The 26,590-nt window shown below is 39.9% G+C and overlaps 1 protein-coding gene, 1 long non-coding RNA gene and 1 other non-coding gene across 3 annotated transcripts; 2 read left to right on the forward strand and 1 right to left on the reverse strand.

Annotated features, from left to right (window-relative positions):
- Nucleotides 1-307: 307 nt before the first annotated feature.
- Nucleotides 308-21,180, reverse strand: LOC124294541. Its single transcript, XR_006904423.1, has 3 exons — nucleotides 21,090-21,180; nucleotides 19,280-19,467; nucleotides 308-433 (listed from the first exon to the last, which is right to left on the reverse strand). It is a non-coding gene; the product is annotated as an uncharacterized LOC124294541 (long non-coding RNA).
- On the forward strand, nucleotides 3,515-25,950 carry LOC107217329. The gene is made up of 11 exons (XM_015654825.2): nucleotides 3,515-3,862; nucleotides 4,855-5,016; nucleotides 6,175-6,281; nucleotides 10,741-10,824; nucleotides 19,333-19,496; nucleotides 20,153-20,335; nucleotides 21,165-21,320; nucleotides 21,431-21,583; nucleotides 22,732-22,993; nucleotides 23,891-24,289; nucleotides 24,851-25,950. The coding sequence occupies exons 2-11, from the start codon at nucleotides 5,001-5,003 to the stop codon at nucleotides 25,262-25,264; spliced, it is 1,938 nt and encodes a 645-aa protein (XP_015510311.1). The 5' UTR covers nucleotides 3,515-3,862; nucleotides 4,855-5,000; the 3' UTR covers nucleotides 25,265-25,950.
- Nucleotides 20,862-20,933, forward strand: Trnae-uuc. Its single transcript has one exon. It is a non-coding gene; the product is annotated as a tRNA-Glu (tRNA).
- Nucleotides 25,951-26,590: the final 640 nt, after the last annotated feature.

The following is a 26,590-nucleotide window of genomic DNA, read 5'->3' on the forward strand; positions in this document are numbered from 1 at the left end:
TAAAAAAGCTACCGAATCAAGTAGGATTTCATGGGACGTGAATAAGCGTCTTTAACGGATCGTCAAAAATATATTTCACGACAAGCGAAATGTCGTAAACACCCTACCGATTATAATAAGCCGTTGAGAATCTTCATCGAGAATTTCATCTATGCTTCCGTATGCACGTATACGCTGTTACTATCATTATTATTATTATAAACACCTCTTATACCTGTCCGATCGTAAATTCCAACGTTGCTCAAGACTGGTAGGTATAGGTATCCGTATAGCCAGTCACCCATTCGGTATTCCGGCTCCTACCTCGGACCTCTTCATTTTCAAAATCAAGGTAAAAATCTAGATCCCAATCCCAATTCGTTCCTTCTCCGAAACGGAATGCTTCGAATGGCCAACGTGACGTCGCGTGTTCCAATTGTACTTCGTCTGGAGCCTGACGGTGGAAAATATCCGTGTTAACTCACGCCGCTCTCACGATCTTAATTTAATACCGCGTCCCTGGAGGATGGCGTGTAGCCGATCCTGAAGGACGAGGCATTCCTGTCTGATCGTCGCGTTGTTGTTATTTAATGATACATTATACCTATGATTTCGACTTTACGTGATTGGTCAAAGGTCATTTTACCGTCTAGCATATACCTACTGAAATGTGAAGTGAACTATGAGTATTAACTGCGACGTACAAAACCTCCAGTGTTACAACAATTCTACTTAATTACAAACTAATTAGGGACTGTTCGACAAGTACGATCGCTTTTTTGGACGATTTTGCCTGAATCCCTCAAAATAATACGTCACAAAGCTTGACACCCTTTTTTGTCTATCAATCCAGAATCCGATCTATTTTTAAGATTATCCATAACGAAACATGTTCGAGGAATATAAATGAACAGGACGTCTCGTTTTTCCAAACGCATTTATCGAATGACCCCTAACGATTTTTGATGTTATTCTTATTGACTCCGAGTCATAGCAATTACGATCGCATGTAACTTTAATATCCGATAGCAGAAATCGCGAGTAGTTGTATTTATTTTTCAATCTCGTTTTATCGTCCAGCAGATGCTATCTCGCTACGTAAGCTGCTAATTAAATTTACTTTGTTATTATGTATTTATAACGAGTCTGCATTTCGACCACGAGAAATATTCAGCTCAAAAATATCGAGTTCTCGGTAAAAATGTTATACGAGTAGCCGTACTCGCTACCTCGGAACGAGAAACCTGCGCCCCGTAGTTCCTGTATGGTGTCCCATTTCCTGCGTGCAGGGTCGGTCAAAATTCTGGGTGAAACCAGAGAGTCGGTAACACACGATTCTCGGTATCGCGAGTTTACATGTATATTTACAGAAATCGTCGATGAAATAAGAATACCACGACAGAAATTTGGAGTCGGTTACGCGCTTGTATACCCGCCAGGTGAAAAGTGGTTGTAGCTACTAATTGTGCGGTTGTGAATAACACGGAATGCCTGAAAAACGCTTACAGAACGTGCGCTGTAAATTGCCAGGCGAGAAACGCTGCGGGTTCTTGCCGCAGGTCAAGAAATCCCGGTTCGACGTGAAGCCGGTTTTGATTACACTTGTCTGCAAAAGAATGTTTTATTTCAACTGCATGGGATGTTTTTGGTAGATATTTTGTTTTCGATTCTGTTGAATACAAAAGTGACTTCAATTTACCTCCATCGCGTACACTGCTTTTCAAAAATACAAGGTCCTTGCGTAAAAATAATGAAAAAACCACCACTTCGTTAGAATGACCTAAACAATATTTCTTATGAAATTAAGCAAATAATTTTTCACGAAGTATACTTAGCATTCCCTGTTCATTCGATTTTTCCTATGAAACGTTTCCTTCTTGTCTTTGACACCACTCCGTACACGTTTCCGGTTTCATTTTTCTGTTTCCCTGTTTGTATTTATTCTCGAGTCTCACTCTGACACATATTAAATGAAAGTGAGAAATCACCTTTGCGTACGATCTTCAGAATCAAGAATGGGATACCAGATTTCGAGTTAAACCGGAGTTTCACTCTGAATGAAACCACAAACACTTCTTATAAAAGAAGAAAAAGAAAAAAAAAAAACCAACGCGATAGAATTTCCCGAGTATTTCTTCCGGTTTCAGTAATTAAAAATCTGTGCAGTTTTTTGGTAGCAAACCCGTGTCACAGATACTTTATACAATGGCCATCGCGGTTATCCTGGATCGAATGAAATTTTAGTTTCTTTGTTTATTCTTCGCTATCTTTCGTCGATTTTTCATCCGCTTCGACACCTGACTCGCAGCTGCGAGCTCCTGATGTCGTCACGGTTTTGGGCACGGTTGTTACCCCGTGTTTGAACTCCGGCTGAACCCTTCCGTGTTTATGCGGCACCGTCACGCGTTTCACCGTCCGTGACGACGAGTTCCGCCAACTCGCATCGCAGCCCAACGCATGAAAGACAACACCGATAATATCATTCGGGGATAAGCATCTAATTTGGCGTCAAGAACGGTCGAGTCCTGCAGGCATGCCCGATACGATATTCGAAATTCCCGCCATCTCGCATCACGAAGCCGTTGGTGCGAAACGTTCAGCGAAGCTTTTCGACGTTGTTTGAAGTCAGTCGCGCGGTTTTAATCTGCGATTCCGATAATCGTCGACGCGTTTACTGCGAACAGATCGAAACTTGGTACGATTGCGGCGATACAAAACCAGACTTTGATAAAAACTCCACGCCGCTTTTGGATTACTCGTGACATTTGGCCGAATCGAAGAGCCAAGCGGGTCACGAAGCGGTTCTGTCAAAGCTCGAGAGTTAATTAAGCTCGTTTGATCCAAACGAAGTACGAAACCGAGCGGAATCTTGACTTGCGAGGCTGTAATTTCTACGCAAATAAAGACTGAGAGATTTCCCCAATCCCTGTGTCTGCGCGCGTCAAATACGCTAGCAGAATTACTTTATTGTTCGTTATCTTTAAGCGAAAATATATTTTTGAGAAGAACTCGCGACAACGAGGAAGAAAATCGGTTTTACCCGATAAACCGCGCCGATTACCAGGTATCCCTTACTTTCCCCTCGAATTTATTGTACTTCTGAAAATTCGTTGAAACGAAAAAAGATCGGTAATTGAAACGAAGGTTTTCAATAGTTTGCAGACTAAACGAGAAACGTGGAAAGTAGAAAAGACGAGTGTATAATCGGCCTAGAGATCCAGGCAGAGGAGTGGAACTAAAAAGAGGGGATAAAATACTTGGGTAGGTATAATTTATGCAAATTGGTTTGCAATCGAGTATTGTCTAGCAGCTAGCCAGCTCTCATCTGACTCGCCTAGCTACGGTATTGTTATTATCGCACGTACACGCGTTGTACCTACGAATCAGGGTGAAGACATTCAACGCGTGGGCTGACATCCAGCTACGATAAACGTAGGCAATGTTAGCTGGCGCCTCGACTCCGCGTCCCACCAACGATCCAAAGCTCCTTCTTGTTATCCCGCGTTTTTATTTAGTTACACAATTGCTACCTGCGTCATTATACGCTCACCGTCAAGCGGAGCCTCGCACTTTTTGCTCCGATGTAGAAGCGCTCAGCTTTGTTGTTCAACGATTTAACTGCAATAAAACAACCGCGCTGATGCGATTTATGAAAATATAGACCGATTTTCTTTGTGTTAACAACTGCCAAGTCACGTATCAGCGATACGATGAAGATTGCTGCAAGTGAATTTATCTCGTGTTTGATTGCATTGCGGATTAAGGGCCGTCAAAAAAATGATGAAATCAAACTGTAAAATATGGAACTGAAGTTGACTGAGTGGGATTTTGTGCAAAGAATCTCTCCGCATTGCGAGGACGTAATTGAAAAGTGCAAATTAAGGTCGGTGGAGAAATTTCAGTTGATAATAACTCTGTAAATCTCACGTTATTGTCTAATGTCATTTTTTGCAATCAAAATTTACTAAAAACCCTCACCTGAAATCGTCAAGTGGGATAATTTAGAATTTCACTAGAATATTGAACAAAGGGTAATTTTTTGTTTTTCAATCGAAGGAATCAATAAGGCGATAAACTACAATCGCTCTGAAGTTATCACGTGATATTTACTTGTAAAGAATTTTTAGTCGAAGTTTGAACTTCTATTTTACGTTGATACGTCGCAGAAATTTGCATTCAATCCGACCATTTCAAGACACAGATTTTAAACATTCAACTAACGATTCTTTCGCCTCTAGAAACTTGTCGTTGGGATATAAAATAACGAAATACGTCTTCAGAGCGAAATACAAAGCTCGGAAAGATATCGTTCAGTTTGTTTATAATACATAACAGAGATAAAGTGTAAAGATAAGATGCGAGCGAGGCAGATGCCTGGCTGCGGTTCCCAAGCTCGATATATATTGTTAGCAAGAATTATTGTGTACTCTAGGTGTACACGTAATTAGCGTTGCGGAGTATCTGTGTCGTTTTCAAACCGGGACTAATTATTACCCCCGATGTTTAACAAAGATTGTATACAATTACACGTAGACAAGCTTCGTATCAAAAGCTCCCCGTGATCGTCTCGAGGGCGTGTAAACGTCCAGTTTGCAGGACGACCCGATAATTGCAGAGTGTCCAAAGCTCGAATTTCCGAAGGCTCGAATCCTCCGGGAGCTTGTTCCCTCTTTATTTTTCGTCATTTTACCTCCGCAGCCTTTGTAAAACGGTACTTTCTTCTCGCGAGCGAGTTTCAGAGGCTCGCCTTCTGTCAGTCAGAGTTGAACCATCAACCAGATCTCAGACTCGGAATTATCACGCGTTATTCTCACCGTAGTACGTGTCTGAGAATTGTGCTGCATTGTACTTAAATACCTATTTCGTTTCACGCAGGAGTTTTCCTCATGACGTTATCCGACATCCTCCGGCAGCAGGACGTTTTCTGGACCGCGATGCTGCCTCCGTGATGATATCGTCTCGTGGTCACCGATGCTCCGCAAGCTCGCAACCTTTGACGAAACATCGGCCCCAAGACCGGCATGGGAAGACACTCAGGTCAGAGTTAGTTGACGCTATCAGTTTTCTGGATGCAAATTATTTGGGTGACGGAAAGTACGGCGGGTTGTCGAATGCGGAGAACCATTCCTGGCCTTGTGAACTCATTTTTATTTTTTTTTGAGACGTGTGGGAGAAATTTAACGGGCGGGGTCGAAGTTCCGAAATTGAAAAGCTCCGAAAGCGCATGATTACGAATTATTTGGTTGGCGAAACTTGAAGTGAAGAAATCAATCTTTGAAGAAACAACAAAGTTTCGAATGGTCGCAAGATTCCGAAAATTCAAACTTACGATGGAACAAAGTTCCGTGAAGTCTGATTCCGGTAGAGCTGAATTTCGAAAAATGAAGTTTCGATAGAGTAAAATTTCGAATATTAAAGTGTACTCGCACAGCGTATTTTACTCAACGAGTGGGTGTAAAAAATTAGAAAAACCAAAAATCGAAATGACCAGGATTCGAAACGTAAAAATATCGAAAGTCCAAAACAAAGAAAGATCAAAGTGGTGAAATTTCACCAAGCCAAAAATTCACAGAAATGTAAATTTTTGATCATTCCATTCATCATGACCATTCGAAACTTTGATGTTTCATCAAAGTTTCATTTTTTTACATCAAGATTCGGCATCAAAATATTCGGAATTTCGCTCTTTCGGAACTTTTCAAATTCGGGATTTCAAACCCGCCCCAAATTTACCGGGATTTTTGACGCGATCCAGAGAGAAAGATAGAAGACGAAGTTTACTTAACACACTGTCCGAGTGTCATATATTATAAAAAAAAATCAGCTACACCATGCCCGAGTGTTTTTACGTAGAAAAAAGGGAATTTCTCGCGTTCGTTGAAATCTTGTCTCTAGGACTCGGCAGACGACTCTGTAAAACTTTTGGGAATTTCAGAGACATCAAAAGAGATAGTGAAATGAAATGTTCCAAAGAAATTGTCTATAGAAACACATAAACGAATTTTATTGTACTAGCTGAAAAAATTTCTAACCAACCGAAATTCTTTCCCTCCTTTTTCTTCTGCTGACTGCGCTCAACTGGAACAGTGAACGAAAAGTATTTCATAATTATCCCGATGTATTCAAAAATAAAAATATACGTCACCGATACGTAATAAAAATTCAATTAAATAATAAAATCTAATTTTTCAACAGGCGTGTGTTCCAGAGGATCAAAAAAAAGCGTAATTCTCTACACAACGGACTGCGGTGAAGAGAAGGAAGATTTTGGCCTGAAGATTCAGCAGCGTTCGATATCTCTAGTGAGTAGTGATCTAGTGATTTCAGCGCGAATTATTCGTGGGTCGCCTGATAATAGGACATTATGTAACAAGGGAATAATCGACTTTTATTCCTGTGATACATATACAGGACTTTATACCCGACTCAACTCTAACCACGTCTTGAAAAGAAACTAAAAGAAGATCTAAAAAAAAAAAATATACTTGTGAAAAATAAAATTGAATTCATGAAAGTTATTGAAAGTACAATAAAAATAATTGTCTGGTACTTACTATATATTATCAATGGATATTTACTTTTTTACCGTAACAAAAAAAATGGAAAACTAGTTTTCATTTTTGTATAGCTTTCACAATGACGGATCTTAGGAGACTTGGTGGGTGGAAATCTTTTATGGTAGCCGAAGGTTTAAACATCGAAGACTCCATTCATTGCAAAAGAAGAACGCTTCGCTCAGCCAATAAACACATCCGCGAAAATAATCGACTTTTATTCCTGTGTTACATATTGGACTTTATTCCCGACTCAACTCTGGTCGCATTATTAACTTAAAAGTGTTTTCCTTTCGAGTGTAAGTGTGATCTATCGGTCTGAAAACTATAATATTATCAAAAGTTTACAATAATACAGAGAGATAGTAGTTCAAAATGGAAAAGAAAAAGAGAAGACCGGCGAAACCGAAAAATTAATTTGTGTGAAACACAAAGTCATATTTCCCGCAAACGAGGGAGAAAAGTGATACTTTTTTCTCACAGATGAGGGAATAAAGTAAAGAGGGAATAATACGCCACTTTTCAGGTAAAAAAGCGAAAATTATTGTTGAGTCGGGAATAAAAATGGTTTTATACATCAGTTTATTACAAAAATGCGAAGTATGTCGGGTTAAACGTGGATTGCGATACTTGTCTGTAGATATTCGCAACGTACGCGTGCATAACTGACATTGAAACCGAATTATGCGGACGTGAAAGAGGAATTTGCGATAAGACTTCTCGTTCGATTCCACGCATGCGTAATGGCTGAGGTCGATTTACTCGTGGGGTTGGTAAAACGCGTCGTTTCTCTTATCTCCCCATACTTGACGGGCATTCCCCCATTCGCGATCTACTGACCACTTATGCGAAAATAGAACCGGAGAAGAATAGCGAAGGAGGGAGGCTTCGGCCCTTAGTCGGTTGCCTCGCGATATCATCTCGTACTCTCGTCCAGTCGCAGTCTTCGCAAAATTCATTACCATGCAGGTGAAATGCAGAAATTCTTTGCAACGTGTGCCTCGCAAAATAGCAACGATAAATTGAACAGATACAGCCAGCGGGATTCAGGAGAATTAAAAAATCGTTATTCAAATATTTAGTTTTTTTTATCGTACCCTAAAAATATAGTGCTGGGAGAAAAAAAAAAAAAAAACAATAATTAGATTATTACCCATGAAAAATCTAGCGTATGTTATTATTCCTCCCGATTGTCGTCGCTATTTCTATGTTTTATTGATGTTAGCGCGACAATAAATTGGCATAAAGGATGTATCCGACTAAATGAATCTAGTAAACTGAATAAATTGAACAAACTGATTTTGCGTTGCAATTATCAGAAAATGTAGTATTGATAACATTAATCGCACAAGATAGTTACTTTTACTTCATTGCGAGTTCCTTGTGATTCCAACCATATCGAAACAGTTGCTGTAACAATATCTAATCTAACTCGGATTTCCTGGTAATCATGAAATAAAGAAAAAAAAAAATAAATAAATAAATAAAATAAAATAAAAATTCTCTTTACAAGGTGGAGTGAACGGATGGCGAACGATCACTTCAGGTAACGTGTAGACTCTGCGATTCCTATTTTAGTAAGAAGGAAAAAAACGCTGGAACCCTTTAGCGAAGAGAAAATATTACGGCACGCGAATGACACGGGAGTTTCTTCTTTTTTTTTTTTTTATTCCACTAATCGCACACCTCCGCACACCAATTACAAGCAAGAGAGCGAGGTGCTGTGGCAAGTGATCGAGGTGAAGGTACAGTTACGGTATAAGCAGTAGCTACTCGCTTCTCAAGAGTAACACTTCCGCTGCAGAAACTTTTGCGCAAGGTTCAGGGCTCGGTTTAACTTCTTTTTATTTTTTTATTCCTTTTTTTTCGTTCTCTCTTGTTAATTTTTTTACTTGCGAGGGACTCGACATACGGCCGTGGCATTTTTTGTCCCATGAATCACACATGCAATTACATCGCGCGTCTCTCTCTCTTTCTCTCTCGAGGTTTAAAGTCCGGGGGCGAATTTTACTCCTCGGTAATTAACTCATGGGAAAAGGGGTGATTTTTTTCTCCCCGTAATATAACCGTGTTTCCAGTTCTGGATGAGAGTTGAAAACGAAGGAAAAAGACAATAATAACGAATAACCATCGGACCGTCGGCGGGCACCGCGTAATTAGGGTAACTGTACCAATAATTTCCGGCAGTAGTATATATAAAAACGATTTTTTCCCTTCCTTCTTGCAAAATTTACCGTTAGACGTATTAACGCGCGCTTAGAATATACAATCACGCCAAGTAGTTAGTGCATTTTATTGTGCATTTAGTTGCAAAGTTTTGTTTATAACACGGGTCGAATTATATCACCTAACAAAATTTAGGTATCTGTAATTTCGAACGAAACATCATAGCGAGTTCTCTTCTATATCATATAATGCAATATTCACCTTAAAAAATTCTGACAAAATGTTCTTGACGGATGAATGATTTTTGGTACACGAATCGTCGGCTTGCCAGGCTTAAATCCTTTACTGACCTATATACCTTTGCATATATATATATATATATATATATAAAGGTAACTCGTTCTCGAAATATCATCGGACAAAAAATTGATCCCTCACATATACACATCCATCTGAGAATAATTAGAAGTGATTCTCTAAACTTGAAAACGTCAGGATGTAGTAAAAACTAAACTATTCGTTTACCGTGCGATTACGATAATTCCCTTGTTTCTCTGAATACAGAGAAACGAGAAGTTAAAAAAATCCCTAGACTCCCGCGGCGATGAATCTGCGGATGTTTCGCAACCGCAAAACGCCTTTATTATACATTCGGCCGTCCGCCGTCCGAGGCGGCAGCTTGGCATTCTTCGCCCACGTCGGCGACACCTTTCGACCCTAGAGAAGAATGCCTGCAGCGTCTGTTGCCTGGACTCGCGCGTTTTTTAGAACGGGTCACACGTCGAGTCGGGCTGCGGGAACCTGGAGGATCCTTGTCGCGGGTGAAGCGATCGGATTTATATGCAAAGCTCGCCCGGTATCGCGGGGTTCTTCGATTTCCTGGCCCCTGACCTCTCCCGCGGGTTAGCAGCGGAATACCGATCGCCCGGAACGAGAATAACGCCGTTTATTTTCCTGCGGTTTTGTTCCTTTTTCCCCCGCCGCACTCGCTTTCGAACCGCTTCTCGTACTCGCTGCACGGGGTAATTACTTCTTTACAAAGCGAGAGGAAACACGCACGTTACATGCTACGGAATACGCGTTACCGGATTGTCAAATTTGATTGTGGCTAGGCACTGAGAAAAATTTCATTTGTTACAGTAACTAGAAAAATTCAGTAAAAACAGGTATCGTTGAAAGACTTTGAAAGTTGTTGGAATTACGAAAAACTAGGTACGCCTAACCATTTTGGTAATTGTAACGCCAAATATAATTTTTTAGTCAAACAAGGCTTTAACGTCAATTTATCGTTGCGCGAGCATTAAATTTTCGCAACAGTTGCAAGAAAATCTAGCAACAGTGATCGTAATGAGAAAGAATAGTAACGGATACCTGAGTTTCCGGTAACAGCTAGAAAACTAATTTTCATTTTCTGCCTAGAACTATATTTTTCGATTGTGGTAAAAAATGAAAATATTCAAGGACTGAGCGGTTACCGGAACTGAAAATTTATCTGAGTGCAGGAAAGGGCGGATCATTTTTTCCAATTTCATTTTTGCAGAATTTTAGAGCAATTCCAGATGGTGGAAACACGAAAAACTAGGAGAAATTTATCACGATTTTTCTTTCGTTCTTGTTACTAATTGCAACCCTTTTCTGAATTTTATAAATTTTTAAACTTTGCGAATTGGGACAGTTTTACAATTTTTACGCGTTCCCTGCGAATGGTCAATTCTCCAAGTTTTTATTTCAAAGAAATGTATCGTTTACAATGGGGCTCCAAAGTACTTTGACAAAGATAGAAAAATATACTCGAGTTCAATTGAAAATAGAGTCAAAATGGAGAAAAATTGAAAACAAAAGATTGATCAAAATAATTATGAATTTCGTACTGTCAAAGTAATTTTGAACGCTACTGTAAGTTGTATTATTCTTCGCCGAGCATAATTATACGTACTCAGAATTTTTCAAATCTCCGAGATGGTTGTTCAATTTTTAAGATATATAGATCAGATCATTATCAATATATCGCTTAATACAGAATTCATTTTCTCACTTGCAGACCGCCTTGCACACCGGGAGCAACGCTCAACAGCAACAACTTCTAGAGCCGAGAATGGCGCAGCTAGAAACTTTGGAGGCTAAGGTAAAACTGCTATTTAAAATATTTTCCATCCATGATATATTTTTTCCTCGAGTCCGCGTGGCGTTGAAAGAAATAGAGAACTTTTACAGCCGATATCGATTATTACTGCGTTGAAAAATTCTTCTGCGAACACCAATTAATTTTATATCCAATGTTGTAAAAAGGCGATCACTCCAGCTATAAAAAAACAAACTAGCTACGAAATTATGTACACTTCTACTCCGTGCCGTGTAAGACGAAATCCTCCGAGCTGTTCGAAACGTGTAACAAAATCATCTTCGTCATTATCGTCATCTCATATCGTTTTTGTCCCGAAGCCCCCGTGTGTTTTATTTTATTTATTTTTTTTATTTTCAAACGTGGCAAGCCGAAGGCGGTTGGTTCGGCTCGGCCCGTCGATCGGGGACCGCCGTAAGGCCCTCGGCTACAGGGCCTGTCCGACCAGTGATTTATATGCAGATGCGTGGACCAAACTCCGATCTTTTGGACCCAACCCAAGGGTCTTGCTCGAGAGCCATTAAAACCGCCCCACGCCCGGAATCGGTCCTGATCTCCAGTGGCGTAGGATTCGGATCCTGCAGATTTCGAGTTAACTGCGCAGAAAGGAATAACCGAGGGAATAACACGACACCTGTAGAAAAAATTTTGCCAAGCTGTTCCGTTATTTCGCTGAAAATTCTTCAGTTGGTCGTAATATCTAATAATCAACTAGAATATGCACATTTATCCATACGGTGTTGGTTAAATAAATTAGGGGGGGGAGGGGAAGTATTTTTATGCAATATTTCAAAGTCGAGCACCGGAGGACCAATTTATAGTTTCTTTTTTTTTTACAGTTGATTCAACTTTGTGTGGCGTTTTTTACACCCTAACAGGTATTTCCAAACTGCGTAAACATAGCTGTGATCAATTTTTATTTTTTTTTCTCAAATTGTTAATTATATTAAATTAATTTCCACAACTTTTAATTTTATAGACGTATGTATACAATTGAACTTTGGCGAAACAAACAGGTAAAATAAATCACGTCTGCGTTGGATTGAACTCGTTTTATTCAATTCGTGGAAATTAACGCGTCAACAACGCGGATTTGCCGTGACTCGAGAATACTGTAATTACTGTTTAGTCGTTACGTGTGACCCGTTTTCAAACACGAGCGATGACGATTGATAATAAACCTTGATTCCGCATCCGTCAGTCCATTTTACCCTTTCATGATCTCCGTTCATTTCGTTTCGTTTCGTTTCACGCCTCACACTTTTTATGTCTGGTTAGGCGTTTGGACCAATTTACAATTTTTATGCAGACAATACGCTACGTGAAATTTTTTATTAATAACAGGCCAATAAGTTTGGTGGGTGTCGAAAAGTAGAATAATTCACAAGTAAAAATATCGACTTTTTAATTGTGCGTAAATCAGAAACAGAAACGTCCGACGATCCTATGACTCGACTTTCAATAATTTTTCCTCTCTACGTTTCGAATTTCGTACAATTTACACTTCTGTAGATACTTGGAAATTCTACAAAATCCGTTATTTTTTCCCTTCCGTTGTGCGTTCGTTCTACATTTCGACCTACCAACCGACGCTTCAATATCTTTTCCTTCACCGTTTTCCTGATAAGAACGATTCGATAAATAATTTCTACCAAGAGTAGAGTTATAAAAATAAGTGAAAAATTCCGTTTCTACTCGGACAAAAGAGACTTGAATTCGTCTCGCAGCGGACTGTCGTACGCCCTTGGTTCCTGGAACGTAGACAGATCTGCCCTGGGAGATTGTGAGTCCGTTGCAGGAGTCAGTGACCCTGACCGTCTGGACATACGGGTGTGCGGTTCCGACCGGAGGGAATGTTTTTTTCAACACCGCTGTTTTCTAGCTTACCAAAAGTGGAATACGCGACCGGGTACCGGGGTAAAAAATTCTCCCGGCAAACAAGGAGCCTTGCTAAAAACGCTCGATTCATCCCGCAGGCGCGTCCTCTGGGACAGCTGTATAATTCGCATCCTGATAGTCTCCTGGAAAATTCGTCCTATTCCCCCGAAGTACGCGTCTGATTCGAAACATCCATCAGGCGAGTCAAGGATTCGTATAAAACGCGCAGGCATGTTTGTGTGCGCACGTATAAATAAACACGTATATTTTTACTCGAAAGCTGTTTTACGACAACGGTGAGAAAACACTTCGTGCCGCAAATCTCTGCTATTTAGACGCTGCCTCTCCGGACATACGATTGTTCTCCTGGTGGATTGCTTGCTCGTTTCTCAGACGCGACCAGGGGTCAATCGTCCTTTGATTGTGAGTGTCGAAGTTGCGAATTTGAAAAGTTCGGAAAGCGTATAATTTTGTGGCGAGACTCGAAGTAAAGAGATCAAAATTTGAGTAAACGTTATGGACGTTTTTTATTTCAAATTTCACCAGCTATAAATTTGGAATTTGATGCTTCGGGAACTTTTCAAATTTGGACTTTTCAACCCCGCCTTATATTTTGCCGCGCTAAACGTTCAAAATGTACGGTATGAACGGCTAGTTTGACGGAAAACTCCCGACGCACACGACTTTCCTTTAAATAAACGAATAAATGAATAAATGAGCAAAGAAAAGGAAGCACGTTTGTATTACGCGGCTGTAAATCCGCGGCCGCCGGAAGAAATTTATACGACTCGGTAGCCGCTGCGATAAACACCCTCGTATAAACGCCGTGTTATTATCCCCATTCGAGGCGTATATAATTGTCGTTAATAATTAGACACGGAAAATTAAGTGTCCTTGTTAATATCTGCCCGTTGGTATCCCAAAGCTCGTCGTAAATACTGCGTAAAATATCCCTCGACCGAGCCCTGCAGGTACGAGATGAACGTTTCGCGTCCTGGAATAACCGGAGCTTCGATCCGCGCCGAGCAGACTCGATTAAAATTAATCAGCACGCGATTTACAATTACGAAACTGTCGGTTATAATTGGAACGGCTTGTATAATATACCTAACTGTTTGCCGAGTAAAAACCGATCGCTAATTACAACGTGATTTGTATATGCTTAATTTTTTTTTTAATCCTCTGCGAAATCTTTTCTTCATTTCGTACCGCGTTAAAATAAATTACGTCAGTTTTACGCTCTCAAAATTGATACATAATTACAGTACCCAGTAATTATATTTTCCCCGCGCTCTTCCAAAGGTCGAGTGTTAAGTATCTTGAATGTAAGTTCAAACGGGTAAATTTTTCACCGTTCTTACATCGCCGGATTATAATTATGTTAAATTTCGTTGATTAGCGCGATTAGTACGCGTTCAAAATATTTTGCTTCAGACTTTTTAGCGAAGATTTTACACGACTTGACGTAAAGCCTTGTCCGAGTGTTGCGAATGATACCCGTTAATTATAATCGATGATCGCCTGTTTGGCTTGTATTTCTATTCTCGTTGTTTCGCTTCGTTCGGGGGAAATTTTTCTTTTTTTTTCTTTATTCGTTTGATCGAATTACACACTCGACGAAGTTTTACGGAAGCCGTTTGCTGGCACCGGACGACGAGGCGGAGAACAATCCTTCATTAGCTTTGCTGATAACGGATAAATTGTGACTGTCCGTAGTCCGTAAAATGCGGGGGCCGATTTTCGTCCCTCTGATTAATTAAAATCATACAGTTCGAAAATAACGGATCCGCGTTACGGCACTTGATGTTAAATTACATTTCCATATACACACAAATGTACTACATGTACACCTATTATGTACGACGCAAAGTACACAAAGTACACAAAGTACACGAAGCACGTGCGTTATCGCTTCGCCACGCAGTTCAGGCACAATTTGAATGACGATGAAATAAAATTACACCCTTACCCCTCGCCCCTCGGTTCTACAAGGGTTATAAAAACCCCAATAATATTATAACTCCGGTATTCCTGTTCTCATTTCGTCTCATTCATTCATTCGTTTCTTTCACGGCTCTCTCCTTTTCGAACATACCTCAGGAGCCCGATACTTAGACCAAGAATTTACTTAATCGTGGGATTTAGAAGATGACTGTGAGAAGAATAAAATAACAGCTATGCGTGGTGGAATCATTGTGAGCGCGGGGATTCGCCTATACATGTGTAATACAGTATACGTACACCTACCGCTCATGTAAATTAGTTTCTGATTATATCCTTAACGTATAATTTTCAACGCTCCCATAATTTTTCTCCAGACGTATATAGGCAGTTATACGCACGTATGGGGCATTCCGTGACATCTTGATCAAGATTCCATAACGTCTATCTATCAGATTGGCTTTGTGTTTTTTTTTTTTTTTTTTTTTTTGTGCGAAAGTACACGAAGAAAAAACCAATTCGTGATTCTTTCGAAATTTTTACACCCAGCGTATCTGAAGTAGGACTTAGAAAACTTGTAGAAAAAACGCTATTATTTAAAATCTGAAATAATTCAGAAAATTTTTATAAAATGTAACAAATATTTTGACACCTATCGGAAGATGGAGATTTCATAACTTCGAAAGATGAATATGAGAAATGGAAAAAAAAATTACAGAATTCGTAAAATGTTGGAGATATGTTATAAATAATATGAATGGAAGACGATAATTCGTCACGAATTTCAGCCGTTAAATGTTCGAAGTCGACGGTTTAAGGTATTTGACGTATACTGCGAGCTAATCGCATCGTATATATATATAATAACCGTGCGAGTGTCTGCCTATAAAACGCACAGCTTGTTTCGTAAGCCTGGAAGAAAGCAGAGAGTGTGACACTGCGGGCAATTCAGTGAGTCGTTAAAAGTCCGGAGGCGAATTGCGGGCATTAAAGCGATACGAAATTTTCATCTCTTTTCCTTTTCCTTTATTTTCGCACAGCGTATTTCATCTGTAGAGTTGTATTACGTTGATATACAGGTATACCAATGCCGTGTATAAATTCTGCGGAGGATATACGCGCGTCACTTTGAAATTCCAAATGCATCCACGCGATATCATTAAAGCGCGAGGAGAATGATGAAATTGAAAAATAAAAGGATATCCAAAATGTTGCGTTGTACATATTAATTTGCACGAGTAATTGAGACGTTCCATGAGAAAACTTACGGCGAAGAATCTTGGAAGCACGGTCACATTTTCGCGGTAATTATTATGATATAAAACTGGGGACGGAGCTAAGGGAGAGAAAAATGAACCGAAATAAGACGACTGAATTATGCACACGAATGCATCGTTTTAGTCGGTTGTATCAATGACAGAATTACTATGCAAATATTTTTCGACACCAGAAAACATCATCTTGAGTCAATAAAACAGAAAACTCAATGCCATTTTGTTATTTGCTATCACGAGACAGAGTTCGATATTGTGTATTCATGAATTAATATATTCGTAAGCTGAGAAAATCTGTTCAACAGTATGAAAATGAAAAAATCTCAAACATCGAAATTCCGAACGATCGAAGATTCTCAGACGCGCGAATTTCTGGCTTGGTGAAAAGTCACCACTACGAGCTTTTCTTTGCTCCGGATTTTCGATATTTTTATGTTCGGAATTCCGATCATTCCGAGTTTCGGTTTTTCTCATTTTTTACACCCACTCCCCCCTCGGCCAATTACTTAATTATGAACCCCGTAACGGATTAGAAAATTTACGACGCCGCTGTCGACGGCGGGACGCAAAGGCAGGATCAGCATCCTTTCTCCGTTCAGCGATTAAGGCATCGTCGAGGTATCGCACCGCATCGCCTCGAGTACCGCGGATTTCGCGCATCGCTCTGCACCCACGCATCCCGGGGACCGGATAAACCGGATGTCTTGACCCCCGGCACCACGCGTCGAGCCCCAGCCTGGAACTGCTGGGATAAAATATCCAGCGATCGTTAAGCATCCTGTGAGTTTTATCGCCTAACAGTCCAGGACCTCCTACAACCGTAACTCAATATCAACGAATTAGTCCATAAACATCCAGCCCTGAAACCCGCGGGCTTTGTACACACATCTTTTACCCGTAAATCTCCGCTCGGGTACTTGTAGAGAGTCAGAGTGTAGTTTTGCCCTTTCCCTTCGTCTCGATTACTGTGAAATTCAGAATTCTCGGAATCTCAACTTTTACGATCAATCAAAGCATTTTTAATTTTGTGGTACGGCAAGTATCTACCGTATGGTATAAAACTATATTTAAGTGCTTCGTTTATTTGGACGGAACTTTATTGAAAAATCGGACGTATTGCCGAAGATATTGTATAATATGGGATGGAATTCAAGAAATACCAAAGGATCAACTATCCCTAACATTTCTGACAAAGCTGCGTATGTACATTATTTGAGTACACGTGCAAACATTTTGTCATCAGTTTGTACAAGTATCTTACAAGTATTTCAGGACCTTCGATTTTTATCAGTAAATGCGACAAGTTTCGCGATTTATTTCATTTAACGATGATAATATTCATATAAAAAATGAATGATACTGATTTTGAATAATAAATCTTTGAAACGTTTCCGAGTTTCAACCTAACTTAGAAGAACAAATAACTCGAAATTGTTTCTCGAAACTATGTCGTTAATCACGCCAGTTTTTTTTTTACGTCACTTTATCGTGTTTCATTTCAAACTGCTCATCGAAATTCGTCTTCCCCGAAGCTGGGCGTTGAAGCGGTATTAATTTCGGGTCAGAATAATCCAAGTCGAGTGCAAGTGTAAGTTTCATACCTTACACGGGCTGCTGTTCAAAGCTTATATTATCCGTCTGGTTTAGACGGTGTGATAATTATTCAGGCATGAAACGATCAAAGATGATCGCATGCATTTCGCCTCCGGCGAAATTACGGTCTGATTACGTGAAAGGCCACACCTGGGAACTCAAAGGTGATATAGAAAAATATTTCGCCATCCGTTTCACGCACAAGGTGAGCCTCCGTAATTACGATCGTTCCAAAAAGAACACTTCGAAACCCAGAAATAACAGAATTGTACGAAGTGTTTGAAACGCAGTGAAGAAGCATAAGGTGTGAAACGATACTGGACAGAAACGTGTATTATTTGCACCCTGAAACAATTCGATACATCGAGATCTGCTATTTTAAGGGAAATGCGATGAAAAAAAAAAATAAAAAAAACTGACAATTTGAAAAAAACGTACGCAGCTCGTGTTTTGGAATCGCGGGAGAGGTAGGCGATTTAAATCCGTCGAATACATAATTCTAGGTGTTCGCTGCTTCGAGTACACATTTACAACATCTATAGGAATATATGATCGCGTTGAAGATCACAAGACGCGCTTCTAATGACTGTGATCCGAATTTGCATAAGGACGGCTTTGGGACGCTTGCAATTCGACCGGCAACCGCATGCTGGTCGATAGTTACCATGAATTTTCCGTATAATTATATGCAGATTACTTGCAAAGCTTCTATATTACAGTCTAACAGGTCTCAATTTGTCATAGCTTAGATTCCCCGATTACAAACTACAAGATCTAATCGCTAGCGTATACTATGACTGTACATACATAATGATTACATATATACAGATATGTTCGTCACAAGTTTATTGCACGCGGTTTCTAAAGCCATATATATTTCGTAACCGAATTCTGCCCAGGGCCAAACACTCGTGCATTTAGTGCGGTTATGTGAAAATAACTGTATAATAAACTACTAGCTACTTAATTAATTCTATCGCGATAATAACGCGATGTGATAAGACGTTCGATCAAAGTCGCATAAATTATTAAATTCAAAAACCTCACAACAATCACGCACGTTTGGCTTCGACTTACAACTATTATTTAACCCCGTCGCATATTACAATTGCACATAAATTTTCGTCAACGTCAAGCTGACGTGCAAAAAAAAAACTAATTTATATTAACTTGCAACGTGTCTCGGGTAGTGGATATTCTTCGTTGACTTTTGAAAGTTAATTATGTATCAGACAAAACTGTTAGAACACGAATTTTTTTTATATCAAATCATAATTTTAAATATGTTTGAATGTTTTTTAATACAGAGTTCTGACTTTCTTTATTTTACTAGGATAAAATACGTGTGTCGATCTTAGATCATTCGTATAAGCTCTAGATGTGAGAAAAATGAAAAACGTATGTGTATATTGACGAAAAAAATGGACTAATTGAAAGTATTTAACGTACGTATGCAAATTGAATGAGATATAAAAAAAAAAAATGAGAAATTTGTAACCGAACAACGCGACAGAGTTCAAGAACGCAAATTTTTCCGTAGGTATATCGTTAGATCACAAGAGCCGTTATTCTCAAACCTCAAAGTAACCAAATTATTCATCCATCACGCTGACCCCGTTGATAGTGGACAGAGATTAATTTTCGAATCATTAATATACGAGTCCGAACTCTCGCGAGATTCAACCTCTGTATAAAGAACAGGAATTTTACCTACAGCGATCACTTTGCGACCGAGTGAAATATCACAGGCGCAACAAATCCAACGCGCCTACCTTTCAAAGCCTCCAACAATACGAGCCGACCCTTTTATTGATCATTATTCCAGATGGCCAGCATCGAGGTGTCCCTCTCGACTACGCCGAGGCGAAAAAAGGGCGGAAGCATCGCCGGGGTGACTTCGTCGCCTGCGGGACATCGCGCAAGGGATGTTGGCAAGGAATTGGACGCCCTCCGAACAGCCCTTCGGGACAAGGAAAATATCATACAGAAGTAAATGTTTCCTAAAACCTGTCAATAAATTAAATTTTGCAATCAACCGCGTTCGAATTACGAATTCCAAAAACAACCGACTGATTTTTTTAATTTTATTTTTATTAATTCTTTTTTTTTTCTACTCTTCGATCGTAAAAAATGCAATTGATTTTTCTTGCCGAATCTGTACTGTAACGATTACAAATTACAAAAGTATTCGAGACTTCGTTTCAATTGCTATATTTATGCAATTCCAAGCTTATTTCAGTGTCTCTGATTGGAAAATGATTTTCGCCTTAGTTTTCTGATTTCTCGATTGATTTCGATTTGCATTAAGTATTGAAATTTCTAATTCGTAATTAATTTGTCGATTTTTTTTGTTCAGCATTTTAGCGTACCTGCTTCAGAATTTTGCCGTGAGCAAAATGATGACTAAACTATTTTTTTTGCCATTATTTTGCTTGGCCTAAAATTACAGCGTTCACAGTCAGTAATCGTTGAAACGGAATGAAATCGCAAGCGAAAAATCGAGATTTGTTTTTTAACGAAACCGTTCAACGGGTCCACTCTGCAATTTATAAATTGTGCGGAAAACCGGTTCTGCGTAAATCTGAAATAAATTAATTTGCATTTGCGAAGTGAGCGTGACTTGAAATTTTTTTTCTTCGTTCCAGCTTGAAGGGACAACTGTGCAATACGTTGAGCAGTCGTTTATCCCTGCGAAACGGACCTTCCTTGACCGAATCCGACCGGAAGGCGGCTGAGGATCGACTCCAAAGATTGCGTCGCGACGCCGACAACAAACGGCTGGCCATAAAAAACCTCAAGTTGGCTTTAGAACGGCTCGATATTACCGAGTAAGTTTTATTGAATGTACTTGAAGCGAACTGAATCGTCTCGAAAGATTCGATATATAACAAGCCTGCGTGCGGAGTGGGGGTAGGAATGTGGAGATATCAGAAATAGAATTACAAGAGTAGAAAGAGAAAATATAGAATTTTGATGACTCTATATTTTACCTTGGTATATATTCTTTTTTACTCCGACGATTCTATTATTTTGGCTTTCTATACTTTGACAAATTTCCAAATTTTTACTTTCACTTTTCAGTACTCGTGAATCTAAAAAGTAAAAATGCAATGTACCGATTGTTCTCATAGATGAACTTTTTAATTCTCAAAGCACGTTCGGAATGTTGGTGCGAATATAAAATACTGCGTATTCTTAGTTTCAAGTTGAGGAAAAAACAACTCACGTGACAATGTATTTCCGCATTATTGCCATTATTATCGATATCTCAATCAGTGTAACAATAGGTATGTTTATTCGGAAGTGATGCGAGACTTGTGCTTTAAAAAATTAATCTTCTCCGAAACTTTCAACTCCCATATGGTCTAGTGGCTAGGATACCTGGCTTTCACCCAGGAGGCTCGGGTTCGATTCCCGGTATGGGAAATTTTTTTGGCAAAATATTTTTCCTCAACATTTCAATAAACTTTTGTTCGATTATCGATATTAAACGAGAATACTTGTTTTGGAGATTGTTGAAAAAAACAAAAATGCGGAGTTATCTCCGTCCCATATTATATGTATACCTATATATATATATACCTTGTATAGATATAGACGCAGCAGTTCATTCGTATTTTATACAATAAAAAGGTCGACTATTTTTCTCGGTCACAGCAACATAGACGTGCGGATACAGCAGGCAGAATTGGAGTACAGATTGGGAAGGGAAGAACTGGAACTGTTGACCCTTCGGGAAGAGAGTCGAGCCCTTCAGGCGGCCTTAGAGCTTGCGGACACGCAAGAGAAGCAGAAAAATCACACGATATTCAGGTATAATATAATACGATATACGTGAAACCTGATATTACAATATCTTCCATATTTTTACCAGGTCGCGAAATTTCTTGAGAAATAAAAACGACACCTCTTCCCTGTTTCAGCTGTATTTCCGGATCCACGCAAGTCACCGTTCACGCCCTCGAAGTCAGCGCCGACCCTAAGAGTCCCAGATTTGGGGCCGGGCCCAGAGACGATGCACCGGGCCTCTACGTCGATTGGGCCGTTGAAGATTCGGGACTTTGCAAGGGCGACAGGTGAGCGTCGAAGGCCTGAGCAATCTAAGAAAAATGTGTACAAGTGTCATCCAATAAATGTTCTACATGTTGCATCTACGATTCTCCAACAAATTTGTGCCATTTTGTTGGTTTTTATTTTTATTTCTGAAATTTATAATTTCTTCAATATTTGATCCGTAGAATATTTCATTATATCATTTTCTTCTTCTTTTATCCGCAAAAAAGTACAAAGTTTTGTCAGAGAAGCTGAAAAGTAGACATGTACAAAAGGATTTCTCCGAATATTTTAGGTACCTTGACTCGCCGCTAGATGTCGCAAGTTCGCAACGAGCGCGTAACTTTCTCGCAGGAGAAGCAATTAGTCAGTTCAGAGGCGAATTGATACGTATTTGCGTGATATGGGGATTATTGACTCTTGATCCGGTTACTTGGAGACTTTTCGATAAATTACGAGTTTCCGCGAGTCCGATGAACGACGCGTGTTCGTTTCGAACCTCGCTTGTGCGACGAAGCATTCGAGGATCGGATCATGTCGTGGGCGTTATATACGAGCGGCGTTCTATCAACGCTTATAACAATGCAGAATCCTGACAATCCACAGGTTCCCAGGCAGTCGTTGTAGCGTAGCGTGGCCAGAAAACACCGGAAGTTCGCCATGTGCTCCCGCTAATTGCGCCAGGCGAACCGGTCGCACGACCTCGTCCCCCAACGCTGTTACAATACAAGGAACCGCCTTGTTTTTAAGCATCGTGTTCGTAAGCACTGTAAGCAGACTTAACGTCGCGTGAAACGTAGTTTCATGAATTTCGCCACACGGATGTTAAATTTTTTAATTCACCAAGAGAGACACGGCGAAGTAAAGAAACAAAATTTCACGTGACTTAAACACGGATTATAATCGTTTCGAACGAAATTAATTATGTAATTGGTTCAGAATCGGCATCCCCGGTAAGTAGAAAATAATTTCGAATTTAACGCAAGTCGTCGGATACAAGGAACATCTCATTAGTCATGTAACATTAATACCGTGGAGAGTTAACGATCCCCGTTTCCTGCCGCTACGCGCGGTGCGTGGTCGCAAATACGATTCTACTCGACGTTTGTAATTTTTTATTCTTTTATTCTCGGATTTTATCTTCACGTCAAATCGGTCATATTTTTCGCAGAATACTGGAGGTGAACGGCAAGCTGGTCGTTGGTGCCGGAAGGAGCGATCTTGCCAGACTTTTGGCTGTCGCACCGGATGCGGCGCAAGTCGTTGTTCTGCGGAAGGGCGAATCCCTCGCTGCTCTTCGCACCCTCAGATCCGACAACCTTCGGCTCACTCACAGGATCGGTTACCTCGAGGAACAGGTCAGGGACCTTTTGACTCCATCTCGACCTCCGGCACCCGCCGAACCTCCGCCCAGTCGTCGCGAACACGTGCAGGTATTCGTCGTTCTTGAGCTTTTTTCTAGGTCCCCGGAACTGGAGGGTCGATTCTCGAGGTTACCTTAGAATAAATATGCCCAAAAACATGAAAATGAGATGAAGAACAGGAGAGCTTATTCATTTAAAACGTTCTAGCTGTAAAAGGTTCTCTCAAATTCGCGTTCACCACCATCGACGAAAAGTAACACGAACAGATTGTTTGAGATTTTTCATACCCTTTTTCCTTATTTTTAGAGGGGTAATACTACCATACGTTCAATAAATCAAAGGTCATTTTCTAGGATTTATTTACGAAAAATGAATTGATTTTCAATTCTGTTTTTCATACATGTTTAATACAAGTCTCGAAGTACGAGAAAAAGTTTTTTTTTTCATTATTTTAAAACAAAATGGCAAACAGACTAATGAAAGGAAACTTCTTTTTCCACGGGCAAATACTTGCACGTCGCAATTTTCAATTTAGAACAAAAAACGAAAAAGTTTTTAAAAGAAGACACCAAAATCTAGTGAAGTGCGAACGATTTTTCAGTAATATTAATTTTCACAAAAATCGCAACAATTTGAAGGATGAAGTGAAATTTTTTTAGTCAAAGTTTCTCCTTCCAACTGCCGCCATTTTTGTATAAATTAATATTTTTGAAAATTCCTACGTACTTCACTAGACTTTGGCATCTCCTTTTAGAATCCTTTTCATTTTCTGTTCTGGATTGAAAATTGCAACCTGCAGGTGGTCGCTAGTGAAAAAAAAATTCAATACTCAGATTAACACGTAAGGAAAAGAAAATTAAAAAATGTTAATTAATTTTTCTCAAATAAATTGTAGAAAATGAACCTTTTTTTAACCCCATAACGTTTGAATCAGACGATTTCGTAAGACCCATTTGCTCTGCGCAGGTTTTTCAAAAGGGACCCCAAGTCACGGCTCTGGTTGGAAACCTGCCGGGTCTGGGGGCGAAAAGTCCGGCCGAATTGAGGCAGAGCCTGCCCACTGTCAGAACGAGACACGGGGATCATCCTCGTCGGATGAACGAAACGCGGCTCTCGAAGGAGTCGGACTTCGGATCCGACGGAGCTACGAGCCACGGTCACAAGGCGAAAACCAGGCAGAGACCCCAGGGTTATCAGTTGGCCAGATCGACGGCTAGCCTTGACTGCAAGCAGTCGCATTCCGGGATACAGCGGAGACCGCTTCGCGCGGAATCCGCCATGGAACAAGTTCACAAGAGCAGGAGAAACGCCCCTTCCTTACAGTCTCTCGAATTCGACTCGGAGCCAACGTACTACCGAATACAGGTAATAAAAATTCGACGAGGTGACGAACGATGCTAGTTTCATCTTTACTTTGAGCTTTGAAGTTTGAAAAATGGTCTACAATTTTTGAAACGTCGATACTACGAGAAGTTGGAATTCTAATATCGTCGTTTTCTTCGTTATTTTGTCGAATTTGAGAAAGTCTTCTTTACTTAATTTATATATAACTGAAAGAGAGAGAGAGAGAGACTAATTTCAACCTGAACCGTTCTAGTTCCAGAGAAAATTACGTACACCAGAATAGAACGTGTGTTAAAATCTTGTGAAAATCGTACGAAGAATGGTGTCGAAGTTTATACCGTGTGAAGTGTTGAAAGCTTTGTAACGAGTATATAATAACACAAGTGTGGTAAAACAATGCTGCGCCATTCTTCAAATCTCAGAGATCAAAATCAGTATGAAACCAGTATCTTTCATCCCTGTAATCACTGTTTATTTGCGACCCTTCTGTTATCATGATAGATAGAAGTTCGACAGATCATGGATCAGATTTGAAAGGGTGAAAATATTTGAAATTATTATTTTTTTTTTTTACGCTTCCAGGATTCCCAATCCAGGGCATCCGAGCAGTCGGACGGATCCGTGATGTGTTCAGGATCCCACGAAAGCCGGACGCGTCCAACGCCACCAAAGAAGCCTCTCCGTTTGTCGTTGCACAGAGCAGCTAGTCTCCAATCGGTTGAAAGTGCACCGCCAACGCCTCAGCACGAAATAAGTCGAAAACCGGTGAAGAGGAATTACCGGGGCGATCCTCCGACGGGCTTGGACAGAACGGAAGTTTACTCGGAGCGCGGAAACGAGCCGCTTCAGCCCATCCATCCAGCTGCTGGTAATCAAGCTCCGCAACCACCTCCGAGAACTCCGTCCAGAGCAGAATCTTGCCAAAGCGCTTTAAGGTGGCCTTCGCCGAGGCCGAGACCCCAGCTCGCCTCTGTTCCGATGGAGAAATGGTGCTGATGACGGGATGCATGGACGCAAGATTTATCTGTGGATTTTAGGGCGGCGTATTCAGGCAGGCGGCTGGAACAGTGGGTGAAATTTGGAAATTTGTACCTGGATCGGTGTTTGTTTTGTTTAAAAAGTATTGCGTGGATCGAGATTTATTTACTTATTTTTTTTTTTTTTTTTTTTTTTCAAGAGTAAAACATGTACACCCAGCTAAATGCTTAAAGTTGTTGGTAATAAAAATAATTCCTGACGAGTGATTCCGATAAATAAAATATGTGTAAATGAATCTCGATTTAAGTACATACTTTCGAGTTATAGAAACCCTAATTGCATCGAGTAATTGGTTGTCGATGTGTATTACCAAGATTCATCCGCGGTCTCGGCGTTCTAAACAGAAATTATGGGCAGCTGGCTCGTCTACGATTTATGTTTGTTGTTAATAGGCGTGTCTCTCCAAGGTACCAAGTTTCTCTATGAATTTCCTCGAACAATCTGCACTATTAGTTTTACCAATATTGTCGGTCTTGCCAGTAGCTTTAAAAGCTAAAGACTGAACGTTTTAAATCTATCAGAAATAAGTAGTTACGAATGTTATACCTATGCGTGTAATACATAATTATATACGCTAACAGTATTCGACAGTGTATTTTTCCAGGCTTAAAGCGTTGAGTTTAGTATATTAGATTAACAATGGAGGAAAGTAGTAATTGCACTTGATAGATATGATTGTTGATGTAAAAAGTGATAAGTATGATAATTACTCGTAATGAAATAGCCTGAAAGGACGATTAATACTGCAATAGGTATTAAGAATATTTGAATTAGTACGTCACTTTGTACAAAATAAAATAATCACTCAGTTCACGTTAGATGTATAGTATATAAGTACCTATAACGGATCGTGTAACTGTCTAAACAATTGCAGTTACGCGTTAGAAAAGTCAGAAAGCGGCCAACAACCGCTATAAATAATGAACGATTTTTTTTTTTCACCAACGACATGTTTTACGTAGCACTGCGAGCAAAATTATAGAAATTCACAAGTCTGCCAGGCATTAATACTCACAAATTTACCGTCCTCGCGAATTTACGGAACGTTTCGTAGTATTTTTCGTAGAATAATTGAAATCAGGATTGATAAATCCTTGCAGAAGCTGCTGCGTTTAACGCTTACACAAATTGAGACGTGAGTTTAACGAAGCGATATTAGACTTGAAAAAATTTTCGGATGAATCCATGTGAAAATGTTTTCAATGTACCGCATTCAATATTTACGTATTCTTACTTTGATCATTTTGTGATTTCGTTTATACGAGATGTAGAAAGTAAAAAAAA

Source organism: Neodiprion lecontei, chromosome 5 (genome assembly GCF_021901455.1).
Source record: "Neodiprion lecontei isolate iyNeoLeco1 chromosome 5, iyNeoLeco1.1, whole genome shotgun sequence".
Lineage (NCBI taxonomy): Eukaryota > Metazoa > Arthropoda > Insecta > Hymenoptera > Diprionidae > Neodiprion > Neodiprion lecontei.

Bases quoted from the DNA above. Each gene is read 5' to 3' on its own strand.
- LOC107217329 (XM_015654825.2), top strand. The intron at 19,497-20,152 runs GTAAATGTTTCC...TCTTCGTTCCAG, and splicing joins AAGGAAAATATCATACAGAA to CTTGAAGGGACAACTGTGCA. The intron at 21,584-22,731 runs GTGAGCGTCGAA...TATTTTTCGCAG, and splicing joins GGACTTTGCAAGGGCGACAG to AATACTGGAGGTGAACGGCA.